General features: G+C 46.2%; 1 protein-coding gene across 1 annotated transcript; it reads right to left on the bottom strand.

The window, feature by feature from the left end:
• Positions 1 to 5812: 5812 nt before the first annotated feature.
• On the bottom strand, positions 5813 to 7396 carry LOC119110814 (myosuppressin-like). Its single transcript, XM_037234684.1, has 2 exons — positions 7196 to 7396; positions 5813 to 6426 (listed from the first exon to the last, which is right to left on the bottom strand). Exons 1-2 carry the CDS (start codon positions 7392 to 7394, stop codon positions 6338 to 6340), a joined length of 288 nt encoding a protein of 95 aa, XP_037090579.1. The 5' UTR covers positions 7395 to 7396; the 3' UTR covers positions 5813 to 6337.
• Positions 7397 to 20051: the final 12655 nt, after the last annotated feature.

Genomic DNA, 20051 nt, shown 5'->3' with positions numbered 1-20051 from the left:
CAAAGACAGCAACGAAAAATTCAACAAGCATAAAACATGCAAACAAAAAAGTATTGGACTCCTGCACATCAGCACATCACCAATATCACAGCCATAGCTCTGACTTCTGTTAAGATAGGGTCCTGAAATATAAATGTCATGTCACTGTTTCTTGCAAAATACCAATGCTTATTTCCATGAAAGTACTCTCACTAAGCCCACCTAAAGAAACCGTACCTTATCTCATCCTGTATGGCCTATTTGCATCACAGCACCATTTGTGGGTCACTGGGTTGCTGCAAAATTCCTACTGCCACCCGTCATGCAGTTAACCAACTTGACTTAAGAGTAGCCAATATGCTGAACATCGTTTCACCTCAACCCCACCCATTTCTTGCCAGCAGCACGTGTAATAAAACATGACAAAACGAATTTTGGCTGGTTTTCAACTTGTGTTTTGGTTCAATCAATTGTGTCAGCTGTTCACCCCAGACAATTACAACTCCCAACTCAAAACCCCTCAAATGACTTTGAACCAACTTGCTCTGATTGTCATGGTTAGCCTCCGTCAAACTACAATGGTGAGTGTACTCCACAAACAATCTACTCTCCTTCAAAAATAGCTTGGCTTACAAATGGCCACAAAACCGGTTTTGGTGCAGGTGAATTCAGCTGCAACAAAGGCATCCATTAAGGATTGCTTATTCATATTTGATGGCTTAGGGTTTGAGAAGTTGGCTTCACCTTTGAAATGGGATGGTCTATTTGCTAAGAGCCAATATTTCCCTCATATTGTAATTGCTATGCAGCGTGGAGTATTCCTGTGCTTAGAAACATAGTTTCATGTTTTGCAGTACAATCATTTGCCAGTCAGCAAACTATGGCAACTATGGACAACATTTTGTTAAAGCAGACGTGAGGGGCCACTTCAACAAACTTGAGACAAACTGTCAAGTTATCGAACCAAAACAGTTTTATTTACATGTCTTGTGGCATTATAATTTATCGTATGAAGAAAACTTGATAGATTTAAACAGAACATGAATCAATTCTGGTTACAAATCATGTGATGAAAGCAGATAAGACAAGCAGTTAGTTGCTTCGCCAGGAGAATCTTAATGGCTTCTTAAGGCAGGCTTATTTCTGCTCCACCACACAAAAAGTTGGTATCTTCCGCATGGTTTGCTGACAGACAGGGTCATCCAACCCACCCAAAAATATAGCTTTCAGCCATGCCAGCCAACCTACAAGATTAAAATGCATTTCGCTACCAAACACTTCTGTATTAGCTGCACCGCGGCTACTAGAAAAGGCTACGCAGGCGTGACGTCACCGCGGGACTTGTTTGGCAGCTCACAGTGTGGTCTTTGGTTGATACTGCGAAAAAGTTGGTAGATACTAGTTACATGATTAAGAACAGTGATGTCGTTCTTGAACTGGATATCAGCCCTGTTCTACACCTCTATTTTAATGTTATATGAAAAGATATCCCAATTTTGCAATTAAACCCTTCTAAGTACAAATCAATATAAGCATCTCAGTGCAAAAAGGAATCCGACTAAACCACGTTTTCTAGCTGCAGCACCCGCGGCATATTCGTCGGGGCCAAGGGGACGTAAGTATCTATATTAAGCGTCGTTTTTTTTTTTTAAAGGAGTATTTAGATGTAAATAAATGAACATCATAGGCACTATTCACATGAAGTGAATTAATGGGCAATGATTGCGCATGTCTGTTTGCACTGGTGAATAGGTTACCCGATCTGTCTGTTGGAGGCAGGCTGGAAGCACATTTCAGCAATAACTGTGTGGCTCTGGTGCAAACCAACGCCATTTCCCAGTTGAGAATGTTTCATTGGATGTGCTAGGTTGAAAACAATTCGGCTTTTGCACAGATTTATGTCCACACCAGCCCGCAAAGAACAGCGTTTCCACGCCGCCATAGCGTTGGTGCCATATGCCTCAGTCCCACGACGTCCACAGCATTGCTACCCAGAATGCAGTAATGCGGGGGCTGAGTTGCGCCAGGCCCGTCCGAAAGCTATGTACAGAAGGATAATGTAACGTGATAAAGCAGTGAAACTGGAGTGGCTTAGATTTATCAATACTGGCCCCGCCATGAATAAAAAACGGCTATCTAGGGGTTTTACGGGCAAAAATGGCGGTGAAAATGGATTGTTGAAAAAAATGAAGCAAGTTCCGTGCTTCAAATTGTCTCCTTCATTCCCTACAAATTCCTCGCTCGTGGGTACATAACAGACATGCTTTGGCGGCTGGCGAATCAACCCAATGTCTGTATAAAATATATGCAATTTTGGAGTTGGAACATTTGGTTGAGAAATTGGTCAACATTTTAAGCCCTGGATGGCGTCCTTTAAAGATAATTGGAAAGGAAGGAAAAATAAACTTGTAGTACAATCGTGTGAGATCAAGTAAAACAAAAGTGATTAAATAGATATAGAGACTTAGAGCTGTTTGTCAAATTTGGTAATCAATTAACCTGACTAAACAGCTGTAAAACATGAGTGCTCAAATTGTGGTATTCAGCTTTTAGATTTCATTCAGAAGACATCTCTTGAATTTTTCGTTTCTACATTTCAGAAGTGGTGCAATTTAGGCGGTCAAGTTAAGGTTTGGTCATTAATACTTAATGACTGAAGTTTGAGATGTTGGCTTCACCTTTAAAAATGGGACACCCCCGTTTGCTAAAAACCAACATCTTCCTCATATTGTAATTGTTCTGCAGCTTGAAAACCCGTGTTAAAAAATATTACGCATATCTACGGTACAGTCATTGCCAGTCGGCAAACTTTGGACAACATCTTGTTAAAGTAGCCATCTGGGACCACTTCAACAAACTTAGGCAAATAATAACGAGTATGGAAGAAAACAGTTGCATTACATATATTGCAGCATTATAATTTGTCCTGTAACAGAACTCGATAGATTTACACAGAAAATGCATAAATCTGCTCACAAATCATATGGAATAAGCAGGTAAGGTCAGCAGTTCGATGCTACACACGAGAAATTTGATTAAAAAGGCGGCTTCTTTCTGCTTCCCCACACCAAAAGTCAGCATCTTTCGCGTGGTTTACTGACAGACAGGGTCATCCAACCCATCACAAAAATATGCATATCAATCATGCCTAAACAAACCTACAAGGTTAAAATACATTTCGCTGCCAAACACTTCTGTACTACCTGTGCCAGGTCCTCCCCTAAAGCTATGTACAACAGGATAATGTAACGTGGTGAGATGGTGAAGCTGGAGTGGCTTATATTCATTCTTACTGAGCCCCGCCATGAACCTGTTTGAGGGTTTAACAAAGCAAAAATGGCCGTAAAAAGTAAGTTCCGTGCTTAAAATCATTCTTTCATTTCTACGAATTGTCTGCTCTTGGGTGCATATCAAACATGTTTGGGCGGCTGGTGAATTAATCCAAGGTATGCATGAAATGTATGCAAGCTTGCGGTTGTAGCATTTTGCAGAGAAATTGGTCAACATTTCAAGTCATAGATGGTGTCTTTCAAGATGATCGGAAAGAAAGGAAAAATGAAGTTGCATCACACACGTATGAGACTAAGAAAAACAAAGGTAATTAGGGAGAGAGAGAGAGAGAGAGAGGAGGAGAGAGAGAGAGAGAGAGAGAGAGAGAGAGAGAGAGAGGAGAGGGACGAGAAGAGAGAGAGGAGAGCTATATATATCTATATATATATATATATATATTATATATATATATATATATATATTATATATATAAATACTCAGAGTTGTTTGGGCATGTTTTGTTATCAACTGACTTGACTAAAAATCTGTGAAAAGGAGTGCTCAAATTGTGATATTCAGCTTTTATGTGTCATGCAGAAAGGCATTTCTTGAATTGTTGCTCCTACATTTTGGAGTGGGGGCAATTTAATGGTCAAGTTTTTTCGGGTAAAAAATACGTGGAGTCAAATTATCTACCAGGCTTTGCTGGTGTTTGTATCAGGCTTGCTTTAGCGCGGTATTTGCGTGTGTGGTCCAAAACAAATTTGGGGATGCGTGAAAGCCTTACATTTGGCACACAGCTGAAGAATGATATGCGTTTTGTAAACAAACCAAACCTGATACATGCAAGCGGCTTAAGTCGCTGAGACTCTCGGGCTTGAAGTACCAGGTGTCATTGCTCTGTGCATACACAGCATGATTAAGTGTACGTGAGGCAGGATATAGCCATGGATGTCCAGGTTTTGTGTTAGCCCTGTTTATGCTTGATGGTTTCAAGCGAGCTCGGTTTTGGCTGACACCTTAAAACCTCTTAAAGGAAAATATGGGCTTGGTATGTGTCGTTAGACAACTATCAGGTAGGAGTGAAAAATTCACATCTAAATGGGGAAATGCATGAAATCCTCCTCATAGGATGTTGGCTTACACCCAAAGGCGGCAGTCCTAGGACACTGACCGTCTGCGTCTGCAATTCGGCACCTGTCTTAGCTCTTGCGAGCAGCGTTTTTTTTCTTACGGGACGCTGCTTGTAATGACAGATTTTTCCTGCGCCCCTTAGTGCCTTTCTTTAACCCAGGAGTAGACAAGCTGATGCAACGCGAACCAGCCTGACGATGGTGTTGACGACGTTGATGATGGAACCGGTGGAACCACTGCCGCTCGGGCTACTGTTGGCGGGTACCGGGACGGCTGCGCACGGGCTGCTGCAACTGCCCCGGGCCGGGTACCGGTGACAGGTGCACACGGACTGCTGCAACTGCCCCGGGCGGCACCGGTGACAGCTGCACACGGGCTGCTGCAACTGCCCCGGGCTGCACCGGTGACATCTGCACACGGGCTGCTGCAACTGCCCCGGGCGGTACCGGTGTTGTGTCGTTCCGACCCGTCGTTGTCGAGATATAGCTCCGGGGGTACACGTATCTGGCCGTCGACCGGTGGTCGGTGAATTGGCCTCGCTCGCTCGCTTCACTTTTTTCGAATTATAGGGTAGTGACGTCACACGGACAGCCTTTCCGGCGACACAAGGTCGTGTGAAAATCTCGCGTCGAAATTTCCCACCGTTTGGCCTGGGTGGGAAACAAAAGAAATGTGGCGGACAAACTCACTCTCATCCGTTCCTTTAGTAAAGAAGAAAAGAAAACAAATGTACAAGTCATGAAGTCATGACCGGCGCATTAATGCTATCCATAGTTATACACATACATATACATAGTATATATACATAGTATCCATAAACAGCCCGCGTATCCATAGATACGCGGAGCAGAGTATATCCAGGAGTTATACTCCCGTCAGAAAAAAATTATTTCAGCGACTTTGTCTTGCACCAGGCCGGTGTTTCGCAGCGACAACAGCTTGTTCATTGCAATGGCAGCCAGTACAGACAGCTTGTGTATCCTGTCACAGCGTTCCAGCACTGTATCACTTGAACTTTTTATCTTCTACACAGTTATATCGGGCGAGGGGAGTGTTATTCTCAGATTAACGAACGAACACAACGCGGCCATTGCTATCTCTGTATATTCGTCTCCAAACACGAGATGACGGGCGAGCGCGACGTAGCCATTGTTATTTCAATGTAGTTGTCTACAAATACGCGAGCGTTGTAAACCAACGGGCCTCTTTAGCGGCGTAATTCATGATTTAAGCTCGTTATATGTCAGAATCATGCACATCCCGAGAACATGCGGTCCATATTTAATGATGTGAAAAATAAAGCTATTCGCACTGGGCGAGGCAACACTTAAAGCAAAAGCAAAACAAGATATCCATCTGCTTCAGCAGCTTCGAAACAAATATATCACCGCTAAGGAAAACATCCATCTGCCTCAGCATTACCAACAAAATATGTCGCTGTCATGCGTACAGGTAAATCTACTCACTACGTGATGCTGAGATCGTGCGGCTCCACAGGGGAAACGATATTTGGCTATGTGCGACCGTGACGAAGGAAGCGCTGCAACAGCACGTACTCCATCCACCGCACCTCGCAATCTGCTGTCATGATCCAGCCGTCAAACAGCCCCTTCAAAGCGTGCAAGAACTCAAATGAAGTTGTTCGAGCACGCATCCTAAATGTTAGACATCCAAGCCATTTGCGGCGAGCGGCGACGCGGCGGCGCGGCTTGTCCGGTCGGGATGCTACGGCTTCTCTGCACAGCAGCGCCGCCCACTGGTCCCCCGACGCCGCTGCCAGCCCCGAAAAACAGCGCGCGCGCGTCACCCCCGGCCCTGGCGCGGGCGCGCGACGCACGGCGACGCGCATTACGGTGCGCCTGATCCGATTGCGACGCGCCTCTCGGTGTCGCCGCCGGCCGGGGCGACGCGCTGAAGTCGCCTCTGGGGGCGACGGATGGCGTTGCGGCGGCCACTACACGGCCGCCCGGCCGAACCGCAGGAACACGTGGTCCATGTCTTGCCGCTTCGCACCGTTGTCACTGAACCCGATCTGTCCCTGCACTGCGGACAGACACGCGCCAGGTGAGACGGACTGCAGCAGATGAGGGTCGCTGCTCGGCGCTTCGAGACCGACGCATCAAAGCTGGGCATTGCTGAACGGTATTGCATCAATTCAATACGCAGCGATACGAGTCGGCATTGCGGTGCGATGGCCAAATACCACGGCCGAAAATATACGGATGACAGGCACATTGCGTTGCTTATATCCGAGGCGCCCAGCCCAAGAGCCGGACTTGGCACGTCTGGAATGTCGAAGCAAAGATTGTCGGTAACTCTGAGATTATATCACCAAAAGGTACCCCAGGTTGTACACACACAAACTCACAAATCTATATAAACAAGCACACACCTATATATATATATATATATATATATATATATATATATATATATATATATATATATATTAGACTGAAGACTATAGACAATAGAATAGTGTGACTAAGCAGGCCGGAAAGTCGTGCTGTCGGACAGACAAGAGCATAAGTTTGTCTTGATATGCCCGTCTCACCTCATCATCGTGACAAATACACCAGCTAAGTTCTGAATAGCATGTCGGAGTGAGCGTTTCACCGTCTGTATCGGTCATGTAGTGGCGCCCACAGTTGTATGCACTCGGTCATGTAGTGGCGCCCACAGTTGTACGCACCAAGGGCGTGTCACGTCCCATTTGATCTCATTTAGAGGCCATTTGTCGATGCAAATCTTGTTATCTGACCTAACATGGAACAACAAATCTCCCCTGCGTGATGACCGCCCTCGTCCTTACATTCGTCCTCTAGATAATCTTCCATGGCTCGCTGGACTTCTTTGAGCGCCAATATTTTGGTGCACATTTTCTGCGTGCGCAGAGGAAGCTGTTCGAAGAACTCAGGCCTGCATCCGTCGATGGGCGCCGCCTCCACCAACGACGACGTTAGAAGACAGGTCAGCGCACATGTCACTACGCCAGCCAGTGAGAAGTGCATTTTCCTGCAACAAAACATGGTCGTAAGGCACTGCACTCCAACTGTAAAGTTGAATTAAGCTTTATCACATCACCACCACCATAAATTTTCACTTATTCGTTTTTGGAGAGCCCATAGTCCTTTTGTGTCAGAGCACGGTATATTTCGTGGAAGTGCACATTTTAATGTTCGATAGTCCTGGTAAGTGTCGATTTATCCATTTTAATTAGCTTCTTCACCTGTGTGACATATTTGCTTCTCAAGTTCGTCAACACAGCTGAAAGTGTAGTGTCACACAATCGTTCAATGTGCGCTCTTTCGGCACAATCTATTCGCTTTTACTCGTCTTTAGGTTTGGCATTGTTCTCTCCACATGGGCATGGTAATTTTCCCACGAAAGGGCTTCGTAGGCCACTGACGTAGGTAGACTTTGAAATGTGGCTAACTCGACAGCTGGTTAATTCCGGTAAAACGCCAGCAGAATACGGTTGTGGATTGGGCACAGTATCAAGGCTTGCTTACCAAGCCGGTCAGCTGCTTACAGATTCAGACAAAAAAGATAATTTGGTGATCAATCGCACAGAAGTGGACGACATATGGTAGATGACCTAAAATGACTGCAACATTAACTTCATGTTGGACATAAGCTTAGTAGTTATTAACGTTACAAGCTGTATGCAGTTTCGTAACCTATCTAACAAAATGTTAGTTGTCTCTTTATCTCCATTATGTCCCAAGATAGCAGACGGCGGGTGACCGCCGCTTCCGCCGGCTCCACGTCGGCGTGGACCCTCACCAGCGCGAGGATTGTCGACACGCCGCCAGTCGGCCCGTCAGCGGCGTGTGTGCACGCCGACAGCGCAAGCGCGGAGCGCCCTACCATAGGGGCTACAAAGAACCGACTCATGTGGCTTCTGAGGCGAGCAGCAGGCAGGGGTTCTGACTCTCAGCCCTCGGCCAGCTCGCGATACCGGCCGCGTCTGCCCATGAGACCAATGACAGAGTGGTCCTGCAGAGCAAGTACCTGCCTGCAGAGCGGGCTGGCCGGCAATGCACTGGGCGCTTGGGGCCGGCGGGCCGTCTGCCAGCCCCTGCAGCGGGAGGACTATCCAGGGAAGTCGGACACTTTCGTGCCTCTGAGCGCGAGGAAAATATTGGGGCTGCAAAGAGTTGGTTTTCAACTTCAACAAAACCCGAGCAGCTGAAATAGGGCACCGTTTGCTCTGTTTTCTTGTGTAAAAGTATGCATTGAGACGCTGACAGTGACAGTACCACCAAGTAGCAACTATCTCCCATAGGGCTATTGCTCACGATAGAAAAGCGTCGAGTGGGAAGAATACTCCTTGCTGGAAGACGCGTGTAAGGCACCCCCCTCCCTGCCTTCTGCGACGGCTTAGCAAGAACAAATGTGCTGAACGAGTGTGAAAATCGGCGGGCAACTTTGAACAGTTTTAACGGAACAAAATATTTGGTCGGACAAAATCCTTAAAACGGATTATGTCTCATAAAACGAGCTTATGTGATGCCTAAATGATGCTGTCTTAGCTCATTCCGTACAAACTTGTTGCGGCGAATTTCCTTAAGCCTCTTACAACTCTGTACAGGCATGACTTTAGCATCTTCAATAAGTGATAGTGATGCCCCACCTACAGCAGAGTCCTTTTCCACAGAAGTACAACCGACACTCGGGAGTGTAAAAAAATTGACATCATGTTGCTAACACGCGACCGGGTGCCCGGTTGATTACTTTTCGCTCGGGTGGGGATCAAATTGACCCCCCCCCCCAATCTCGGAAACTAACATAGCTAAAGACACCGAATCCCCAGGGTCGGTTGGCGTGTACGTGAACTCACTTTTTCCCAAATTTGAGGTTCCTGGATTAGGGATCTTGAGGTCAAATCAGGTCAGTTAAGATTAAACTCCCAATTCGTGTCTTAAGTGCTGCAAAGCCTCCTCATACAACCGTTGTGAAGCTAGATACCTGTTCTATGCAAAAGGTCATCATTTTTAGTAAATTGTTCAGTGCATTGGCGAGGAACATTGTTCACGTAGATAAGACAATAGTATTGGCCGCATTCTTCGGAGAAAAACAGGAGAATTGAGATACAGTTGGGTTGATATTTCTGCAGCATGCCTTTATCGAAACAATAGCAGAAGTGTTCTTTCATATTTTTCAGTTAAATTCAGTGACTTGTTTGACCTTTAAAAAGCCGAGGTGATCAAATAGCTACGAGATTGCTCCTTTTTGCCATTCGAACAAGCGTCAGGATTATGTAAGGCGGTATGCTGCTAAAAACGAAATGTTGGCCTGAGTCGTTTTAGGTCAGTAACCTGCTCTGACCTGATGCGTTAACTTTGAACGCACCTTCTCTCACGTATGCTCTAAGCACAGCCGAATGAGTTCGGTCACGAGGTTGGTCTATACCTGGCAACAAAATGCCACATTTCACACTGTTACTAAGGTTCATCGGCGTCCGTATATTGAGAAGCACTGAAAGACTCACCTGAATACGAAATACGCGGATCTGACTTTGGTTTGCCCTGCAGCTGGACCGTAACAAAGACTTGCAAGCACAGGCACCTCATGAATACCAATTGATAAAAGGTTTCGATTCCTGAGGAGCCACTTCAGTAGCAAGCTACAAAGGTGAGTGTAGTTCACGGAAATTGAGCCAGTTGAAACCTAATCAGTGGGGACCCACCCGAAAGCGCAGTTAACTGGATGGATTATGTTGCCACCGGCACTGAATCAGAGGCTGTCGGCTGAACGGTCGGAGCACCAAACGTCGGTGGGGAGCCACTGGTCGGGAAACAAGTGCACGTGTAATGCGTAGATGCGAGACGCTCCGTTCCTTGGAACTTTATCTGGTATAGGGTTCATGCGAATGACTCCAGCACGATACAGTGCAGTATCGCTTTAATTGGATGTAGGCACATATAACAACGTTCTGCTATGAAAGGCCTCAAATTTAAAATAGACGAAAAGCACGCGTGATAAACCGAAGGATCGCCTCGGCCTAATGTTCGTCCATAGGCTGTTTTGTTTCGGACTAAACAAACACATACGAGAGGTATGCTTCAATGCACAACACACTGCCCTCAAAGTTTACTTGCACGATGCTATCGAATACGCATTTTTACTTAGATCCTAGGCATCCTTTTAAACACCGGCACGTTTCCGTCTCTGTGGCTAGCTAAATGCTCCTTAAGGTATTAAATGAGTAATTTACAAACAAACTTTGGATGTGAAAAACGTCTTGTGTACGTGACGTTGCATGCCAAAGCATCGAAACCTTAATTATTCGATTTGTCAGTGGTTTTGACTAGGAACTGACATCACCGAGTGAAGATGTCCCCTCTAAACCGCATTGCTACTTTATCGTAGTGCGAATCATAGCCAGCTATTGCTCGACTCACTGTTCAGATGCTGCAAACATGTAAGGAGTTCTATGACCAGGGAAGGTGCTTGTCAAAAAGATAGAAGGTTTACCACTGAAAAGAAGTTGGCGCCGAAATGATAAACTGGGTCTCTCTACTTCGCAACGTGGGTTTCTTGGACGAGCTTTCAAAGTCAAGAATGGCCAGGTTTTGGAATAGGCTTAAATACAAGACTCCAAAGCGCAATTTGCAAACAACCTGCGACTGCAATTCCGTCTGCTGGGACGTATTGCACATGGATTCTGCCATAGTTTATTTTCATATCGGTTGTTTTATATCTTATGCATACGCACCATGCTGGTAAAAAAGGCGACAGAGACCCTTAAAGGGAATGTTTATTTGTATGGCGTTTTGAACTGAAATAACCATCTTGAGGACCTTTTGATGCAGTTTATTGTCATGTCCTTTTAAAGACCCAAAACGCTCTGGTTCCCGAGTTACAAACCCGCAAAAGTGTGAAAAGTTTTATTGGGAGCCTACTTCAAAGTTGCCTTGGCATTAATGACGTCACAGCAACATCATGCAATCGCGGTCATAATACAGGCTGTTTTCTGCTTATGGTCAAGACAGCATGGCCGCTGATACATTCGCAAAAGCGATGATGCGCACGTATGATACAATGCGCGGAAGATGATTGGCTGTTAACAAGATTTCGCTGCTGAATGCGTGTCGCGAACGTAGGCGTGAGCACTTTCGGGGTTGCGGCACAAGTCGTGAACGGGTCATTCTTCCTTATTTTTAGGCCACCGGCCAATGTTATAAAAGGGAATGCCACTGTCTGCAAAAAAGTACGGCACCCAAAAAACGGATACTCTCCCGAAAGTTATAAAAAGACGCGACGGCAAATCTGCCTTTTCCCCTGCTGGCCTTTTTTCTTCTTCTACTGGCATATTTCTTACAGACAGCTCGGTTGGCGCCCTGTGTACCAGAGCACAGAACCTTGCACGGTTTTATGGGTTAGCAAGGCATTATAAAATAAGGGAAACATTACAGTACTTTTGGAAGTATATTTCACTCAAAATTTCACACAAAGTGTACGACAACTTTGAATTTTGAACGACAAATTGTATTCTACAAATGCAACCTATTGAGCCTTATTACCATGAACCCCGGTGGGACTTTGTTTTGAGGGGGTCATGGCGAAATGCGGTGTTATGAACGAAAATGTGTGCGGAAGTTGAGAGAAAACCTGCAATTTGATAGTCCCAAAAGAAAAGCAGATGTGAATGGGGGGGGGGGGGGGGGGGGCTTGAACTGCGTGTGATCACTGGTAGTGGCGCCAGTGACTTGTATTGATCTTGGCTAAGTTGGGACTTCATTGTGATCTTGCCAACATTTCGAACCTGTAGAGGTGTTACAGCATGTAATTAATCCATTGCATGCCATTATATCAGCAATTCCTTTTGGCAGTAGGGCCTGGTGCGTGCAGTCCATTAATGGACATGCTTAGTATATGCTCACACTATATGGCTTTGCAAAATTGTATGTGCCTGAAGAATTCTGAAAATATAGAGCCGCATTATTACTGATCACATTCTACCGTCTTAACAATTTTGTTATGCAGGCGAACATTGCTTGTGAGTCATCAGTGTCATAGTCACCGCCGCTTGTCATAGTCACTCACTGCAGTGTCATTTCACCGCATGTAAAATTTTCCCATCTTTCTCACCTACGTTTTGTGCATTCCCAAAACAGGCTGAGCAAGTGATGCCACGTATTGGTTGTCTGCTTTGCTGAAAGTGATTTGTATATTGCATTATGTGTTTTGGTCAGTCATATGTCAGATGGGGAGTCAATACAAGAGAGCACACTTGACCCATCTTTTCATGATGTAATTTTTTATGAACGTCACATGGATTGCGGTACAAAAACCGTATCGATGGTCATTGTCATGTCAAAGTGCAGCACTGGGATAGTGCCACAATAAAGCTGTTGACCCGTGCCATCACACAATGTACCACATTGATTGACTACTCTATGTCAAGCCTATGACAAAGCAGCTTATAATTTATGAGTGACTCGTAACAACGGATTTAACAATCCCAAAGGGACATCAACGGCAAAAATTTCCTTGCACCACAATGGTTATATCAGGGTCAACTATTAACTGAATAACTAATTATAAGGAACAAAGCATTCTTGGTAGCCCAATCCTACCATCTTTACCACAGCAATAGCAATGTTTTGGCAATCAATTCATAGCAACGTTACAAATTTATTAATTTCCGCATGACACCGCACTTCCAGTAATAGATAATATAGAGAGTAGCTGCTGTGCGCTTCACATGATATCAGTATCAGGACTGCAGCACTGCGGGCAACGATGGGTCGACAATAGAGTATTGACAAAATCATCATCAACCTCGTAGCAGGAACAGCAGCAGCACAGCATATCGTGCGTTGATATTAATAACCTGCCATAAAGACTGGCGATCACTACGTTGCGTATATCAAACAGTCCACCGAAGCTTTTCTTACGGGCAGCACCAATACAAAAAATCTGCAAACAAACCACCCACTGCTCTGCCCCTACACAGCCCCCGCAACGGGAATGGGCGGTTGGCGCCAGCTTTCGTGTGTTTCGAGGTATTCTTTAGGTCTGGCTGCCAGATGCTGCCAGGTATTGCTGTCGTCACAAAACCATTCTATGACGCCATCAAACATTGACGTATTGGGGCGCATTTTTACAAGCTTTGAAATTTCGCTACGTATCGTTGATTATGAACCATGAAAGCTTACCAATAGGTACAAGTAAGTTTTTCCAACCATATCTAATGCCTACCCCAATATCTTCAAATGTGGAACATTCCCTTTAAACAAACTTGTCGCTCTGAAATGGCAGCTAGCAGCAAATTCCTGCATTAGCTGCGGGCTTCTGCCTGGCGCCATCGGGCCGTAGGGCAGGGAGCGGAGCGACCGGCGTGGCAAGAGGTGTCGGTCCGCCGTTTCACCGAGTGAGACGAAAGTTCATTCCCTATGGAACACAGTTCAACGGAACCCGGCAAATTGCATTCTTTGTCGGGCTCAGCTACGACTAACGGCTATTTCACGTCTGTTGTGATCGCCATCGAATAAACCACAAAACCCACATACTAAGGGGAGTGTTGCACATTTGCATCGAATTTCGAGCTGACCTGGCTATCCTGACGATCATCTGGTGCAGTTCACATCTCTGCCCTTTTTAAGACCTGAAGTCGTCTAACTTCTGAGCTATACGCCCGCAAAGATGTGCAAACATTTTCGAAGTTACCCAGTGTCCGTGACGCCATAATAACGACATTCAAATCCTTCCATCTCACGGGCCACACACTGCTCAACGTGAAGGAAAATATACTTCCGAGTCATTTATAGTTGGCATTCGTGAGCACGATTTCCAAATACAATGGCCGACCACTAGCTCCCAAATAATGTGCAAGCGACGCGAAATTCTAGCACGATTGGTTATTGGTTATTTGTAATAGAGCCGTTCCGACCACTCATGATCACTTCAGAGGCATGGGATGAGGGAGACCGGATAACGGTAGGGCAGGATTTAATGAGCCGCTGGGGGGGGGGGGGGGGACCGCCGAGCCTCAGCCCGCGCGGGGATCCCTCTGCGGGGTGTGCGCCGGGCGCCCGGTCGGGGTACTCTTCCAGGGGGCACCTCGGTCCCACTCGTGACTGGTGCATGCAGTCCGCCTCGGGCAAGCACGGCGTCGCGAGGATGCAGGATGAACCAAGAAACAGGGTATGAGGGTCAGATGCGCTAACACGCCTGGGTTATTTGGATATTTGGATTAGAACTTTGTCGCCCAGTTATGTTCATTTCAGGGCTATGGGCTGAAGGAGACTTGATGACGGTGGGGCAGGAGGGCTACACTGGGGGACCAACCAACCAACCTGGGCCCGCGCAGGGATCTGCGGGGTATGCGCTATGCGCCAGGTCTCCCCGGTCCAGGGGCTCCTCGGCCCATTCGTGACTGGCGCGTGCAGCCTGCCCCGTACAAGCGGGGCGTCGCGAGGATGCACGACGAGGCAGCAACGAGTGCAAGGGTCGGGTGCCGAACACAAGTTAAATTTTGTGCTACACAATACAAGACGTTATGCATTCTTCCGAGTTTTAATGGAAATAAGACTTGAAGTCGTCATATAGCAAGCGCTGTAACCGAGTTTGTGAATACCAGTGAACACGTTGAACTCGCGATAAATACCCCAAAACATCACGAGAAAGGGCAAAAGCACGAGCACATGACGACATTTGGTTAAGCGAACATTTCCAACGTGTGCTGCCATCACTCGGGAGATTATATAAGTACACGCGGGTGCTGTCATGCGCACATTCCAGGATGCAATCAATCAATGACGCATCGAGGAGCGTATTGACTAAACAGAGGAACTGTATTGTCTACAGCAGTATTTTCATTGAAAAGTGTACCGAAAGCTGTAAGAGAGCTCGTTTCATCATATCTGGTGCCTGCTTATATATATATATATATATATATATATATATATATATATATATATATATATACTATATCTCAATTATATATAATAACGCTCGTTTAAATAGTGCCTTCTTCGACTTCAAAAATGAAATTTCCCTTTAAGTCCAACTCGCCTCTGCTGGGATGACTGATGGCACACAACACTTAGTTCCGTGACCGGTTGGCAGGCAGGTGTGGCCTTACACCTACTTTTAGTAAGGGGGCTGCGCTGATCTATTCACCAAAGTTATATCATGCAATTATATACACTAACTACTAGGCTGAGACTAGATGGATTGACTTAAGCCCATTCTCCTGCATCTCCTGTTAACCATATACAAAGTTCACGTGAAGAATGTGTGCCCAGGTCAACATCCCGCTATATGTTTTGGGCCCGGGTCAATGACCTTCGCCATAATGTCAGCAACTGCCACATGGGTACAACTGTGGTCTGTTTGTATCGGCATTTTTTTGCTCGCGTCAGACGCGCGTGAGCAACAGATGACCCCATTAAAAAACCTGTGACTTGTAATAAGCCATGGGTATGCAACTAAAAGGAAATGTTCCAGATTTGAAGACAGTCAAGCTACTTATTGTTTGATCGCTGTATGGAAAGTATGTTTGACGTTGAGGTGCTGCCGAACTAGCCGTGCGAAAATGCTGCCCCACCACTCACTTGGAGCACTTAAAACTCACCAAAAGATGGCGGTGGTGGTCCTTGAAGTATTCGCTGAGCTAAATGTCGTCATGTACTCATGTTTTGGCCCTTTCTTGTGGTGCTTTTGCCTAGCTATTGGTGACTTTTAACTGTTTTCTTGTATTCACATGCTCGGTTATGACCCTATTCTTAATTTATTCTGGTCCAAGTTTTATTTCCGTAACAACTGGTACCGATGTTCAGCGACTAGTATCATGTAGCACAAAACGTCATACGTAATTGCCACCCGTTCCACTTACCCCCTGTCTTGCTCCATCCTACATCCTGGCGACAGCCCGCCTGCCCGGGGCGGGCTGCATGCGTCAGCCAAGAGTGGGCACGGCTTGGTAGTGAGCCCCTTGGCGCATCTATTCCTGCGCTACCGCTATCCATTCTCTTTCACCTCATAGCACGGAAATAGTCCTTACTGGCTGAAAGGGCTCTAATCTGAAAAGGCTGAAACTTGCGCCGCTTGCTCAGCATCAATTGGGTCCCAATTAACGTCCGCTGTGTTTGGAAATCGTGCTCACGAATGCCAATTCTGCGCGGCTTGACGATTATATTCTTACTGGACCTGAACGACACATGAACGAGGTGGTGGGAGAATTTTAATGACATTCTGTGACGTCATGCACGCTCGAATGACCTTGAAATAGTCTGCACACTTTTCCAGGTGTGTAGTAAAGACTAGAGGATCTAGGTTAGACCTCTAGTCTCTAGGTCTTAAGAAGAACATAGCTGTAAACTGTACAAAATGATCTTCAAAATGGCTATTACAGTTCAAACCCCATGCCAATGTGTAACACCCTCTTTAACAACGCTTGGGACCGAATACCCTCGAACGATTCTATTCGTAAAAGAACCGAGTTAAGCAAATTCAGCAACGCATTTGTATGCAATGGGTAATTGATATGCATGGAAAACGACGACTGGGGAAAACGGGATAACATTGAGCCAGGTGTGCACAAGAACCAGCGTGGTAGGCTGCTCGATGTTCAGAATGCCTAACGATTGGAGAGGTATTGAGAAATCGTCCTAGCGACTGTCAAGGGGAATCTATTAACCACGCTTCGAGGACAAGCAGATAGAAGCAGTTCATTCCCGTTAGGGGTTCGCTCTGTGACACAAGATAGGAAGTGCGGTGGCGTCCTAATATGATAGAAAGGCGGAACCCTCCCGCCAGCCGCACTTCAGTCACGCTTCTGCGTGTTTATGCATGAATAAATTGCTACTATACCGACCAAGCTGTTTTTGCACGAGTCTGAGTCCAGATTCGTGCTAGATTCACCTCTGCATGGTTCGAGTCGTCTCTGACGGAAATATTACGGGGGGTGAATCACGACTGTCCAATAGGAAAATGTAACGATATAAAAATACTCCAGAAGTGTGTTAACGATAAACAAAGCCTACCAAATTACCAACTTTGTCACCACAACACTTCTGGTATATGTTGAAAGAAAATTATATGTGTGCATCGCATGGGCTCAGACCTCCGATTTTATTTCAGGATATAGCACCAGCTACGCTAATGCTCCTGACCATTCTGACGCTACATGCACCGCACGGTGCGTCCATTTTCATCGTATGAAAGATAAGTCATGTAGATTACATAGCTTGGGGATGCTACGAATGGCAGAGGGACATCTTTACAAAGCGCATAATTTTTCTACAGACTTCAGCTGATTTTCTTCCCAGGCCTCAATTGATCCTCTTCACCGACTTTAAGTGATTTTCTTCAGATTCCTGCTGTGTTGTCACATTATTCGTTTATTTTACTTAGACCGTTTACATATCTATAAGTCAGCTAAATTCTAGTTTATTGTTAAGCTTTCATTTTGTCTAATAGAATGCCAAACAGCAAAATGTGATTTTGTCTACTATTTAGTGATGCGTATGCCTGCCTAAAAGATTGACAAAATATTGCCATTTTGGTTGCATGATGACGCCGATATCCTCTACCTAGGAATTTGCCAACAGCCTAACACAAAGATGTAGATGCTATAAATAGCAACGGTGTCCGTTTTATAGGACCACTGGCATCGTTCTGATGGTAACGTGCAAGATGATACAAAGATTAAAGTTTGTTTTGCCACGAAAAGGCCTTGCTTTGGCAATGGCAGGGTATCAGGTCTGCGCAGAGTTATCCTACATCATTACATTCCGCAGGCGGAACCGATTTTAAAAGGCTTGTTTTGCTATCAACTCCTCTGCCCATCATAATTTTAATTTTTTCTATACCCGCAGAGAGAGCATTATTACCCTGCCTTCTGCTAATGGTAGATGCCATCATGATAAGCTATTTGAAAGAATTGTCCCATGCTGCCTAATTTGCGTGCGCGAGTGCGTCGTGCGTGCGTCCTGCGTGCGAGCATGCGTGCGTGCATACGTGCGTGTGTGCGTGTGTGTGCGCGTGCGCGTGTGTGTGCACGCGTGTGTGTGCCATATGGATAGAGTTGTAATTTGACGTATGCCATGGGGATAGAATTGCAGAAGCCCTGTATTGCGATGTTGATTGGAAGTGTGATGCAATTTGGTTCGGGGTTGTTTTCATACTTTAAATTATCATGCTGACGCTTACCATTGCCACTTCTCTCCATGTGCCTTGCAATTAAGGGTTCGTGACCAGGGAGACCGCAAGAGTTATTAAGATCAAGTTTTGGTTCGTCTTCTTATTCTATTTGATGTCCCGTGATGGTGCAAGGATAGATTCACTTCAAATCATGAAGCAGATAAGTGTAATTTGACTTCAATTAAGTCTGATTAGCACAAATTTGGCGTGACTCTTCAGCTCACTTTGATTCTGAATGGAATCGAGCACAAGTCTGCATCTGACTTCCTTTTCCAATATGCGACTAGCCAGAAATCGGCCAGTTGCAGATGCAATCCAGCAGCAGGAGTGCTGCACCCTACTGCAGTCAGTTCGCAAAACACACCTATCTATTGCCACTGGCACATGACACGCGCTTAAACGTTAATCACATTGAGAATATGAAACCTATTATGAATCCACCTAAAGCCACAAGTGTATCTTGAGACGCTATAAATGGCTTACATTAGAAAAGTGCGCTAAAGAGGATTCCAAGCAGCACGTGACGTTCGGCGGTCTTTGCGAATGCCTCGCGTGTTGCGCCGCCACGCCTCTTACCCATAAGTCATACATATGTGACCAGCACAAAACACACGTGGTAACTCGCACAACGGTGAACGTACGTACCGTCAGTACGTGCAAAATGGGAGGCGATGGCGGCGCGCAGGGTGGGGTCGCCGACGTTCACCCGCATTGTTTCCCATGAGCTTGCGCAGCTGCTGCCCACGGCGGCCGGCCTCTGCCCCAGGGGAGTCCCTCCCCCGCATTAGACGGCGGCCGACATCGCCGTTGTGCGCCGCGGCGCCCCCCGCTGACTGCGACGCCGGCGGCGATTCAGCCGTGCCGCGCGACCAATGGACGTGTCGGCCTCGGCGACAAATCGCCGCAGGCGCCGAGCCGATGACGCCCGGAGGCGTCGCCGGCGGCGGCTGACGGATGTCGGGATCGGGCCGCCACCTGCCTGCACCGGCCGCATGAGCCGGCCACCGCCTCCCCCGGCCTCGCCCCTCCCCACGGTAGGGGCGGGCAACACCGTCTCAAACCCGCTCGCCTCAGCGCCCAGCGTGCGGTGATGCGTGTGGTTGGCTTATTCGGTATGCTACTTCGATCGTTTGTTGGCATGTTTTCGTTGTTGATGCAGTGAATGGTACTAAAATCATTGAAAACAAAATCAGTTTTTGCAAAAGAAAAAACTGCAGTGACGGGTGCAAAAATCAACCGAACAATGAAACAGTGTGACATTTGCCAAGTATAGTTTTTTTAGATGAAGCTAGTAAAGTAAACATTATTCGCTGGGACTGTCTCAATATTGTGATGTGCATACGCATAGAAGCAGCGCTATGAACACTGATGAGCGGTCTTCAATCGAGACCATGTAGTTTCCTCCTGGATCTTGACCAGTCCTCGCTATCGATGAGTTCCTTGCAGAGTTTCCTAGGTAATCCTAACTAAGACCACCAAGGTCTCTTCCGAGATCTTGGACAGTTATCGAT

This window comes from Pollicipes pollicipes, unplaced genomic scaffold (assembly GCF_011947565.3).
Source record: "Pollicipes pollicipes isolate AB1234 unplaced genomic scaffold, Ppol_2.1 Scaffold_7233;HRSCAF=8593_pilon_pilon_pilon, whole genome shotgun sequence".
In the NCBI taxonomy this organism is placed as follows: Eukaryota; Metazoa; Arthropoda; class Thecostraca; order Pollicipedomorpha; family Pollicipedidae; genus Pollicipes; species Pollicipes pollicipes.
This window is presented reverse-complemented; position numbering and strand designations above follow the sequence as displayed.

What these genes read in the sequence shown, in the direction of transcription:
- LOC119110814 (XM_037234684.1), bottom strand. Translation starts at nt 7,394, where the DNA reads ATGCACTTCTCACTGGCTGGCGTAGTGACATGTGCGCTGACCTGTCTT. An exon ending in AGATTATCTAGAGGACGAAT is followed by an intron (nt 6,427 to 7,195) that starts GTAAGGACGAGG and finishes GTCTGTCCGCAG; the next exon opens with TGCAGGGACAGATCGGGTTC.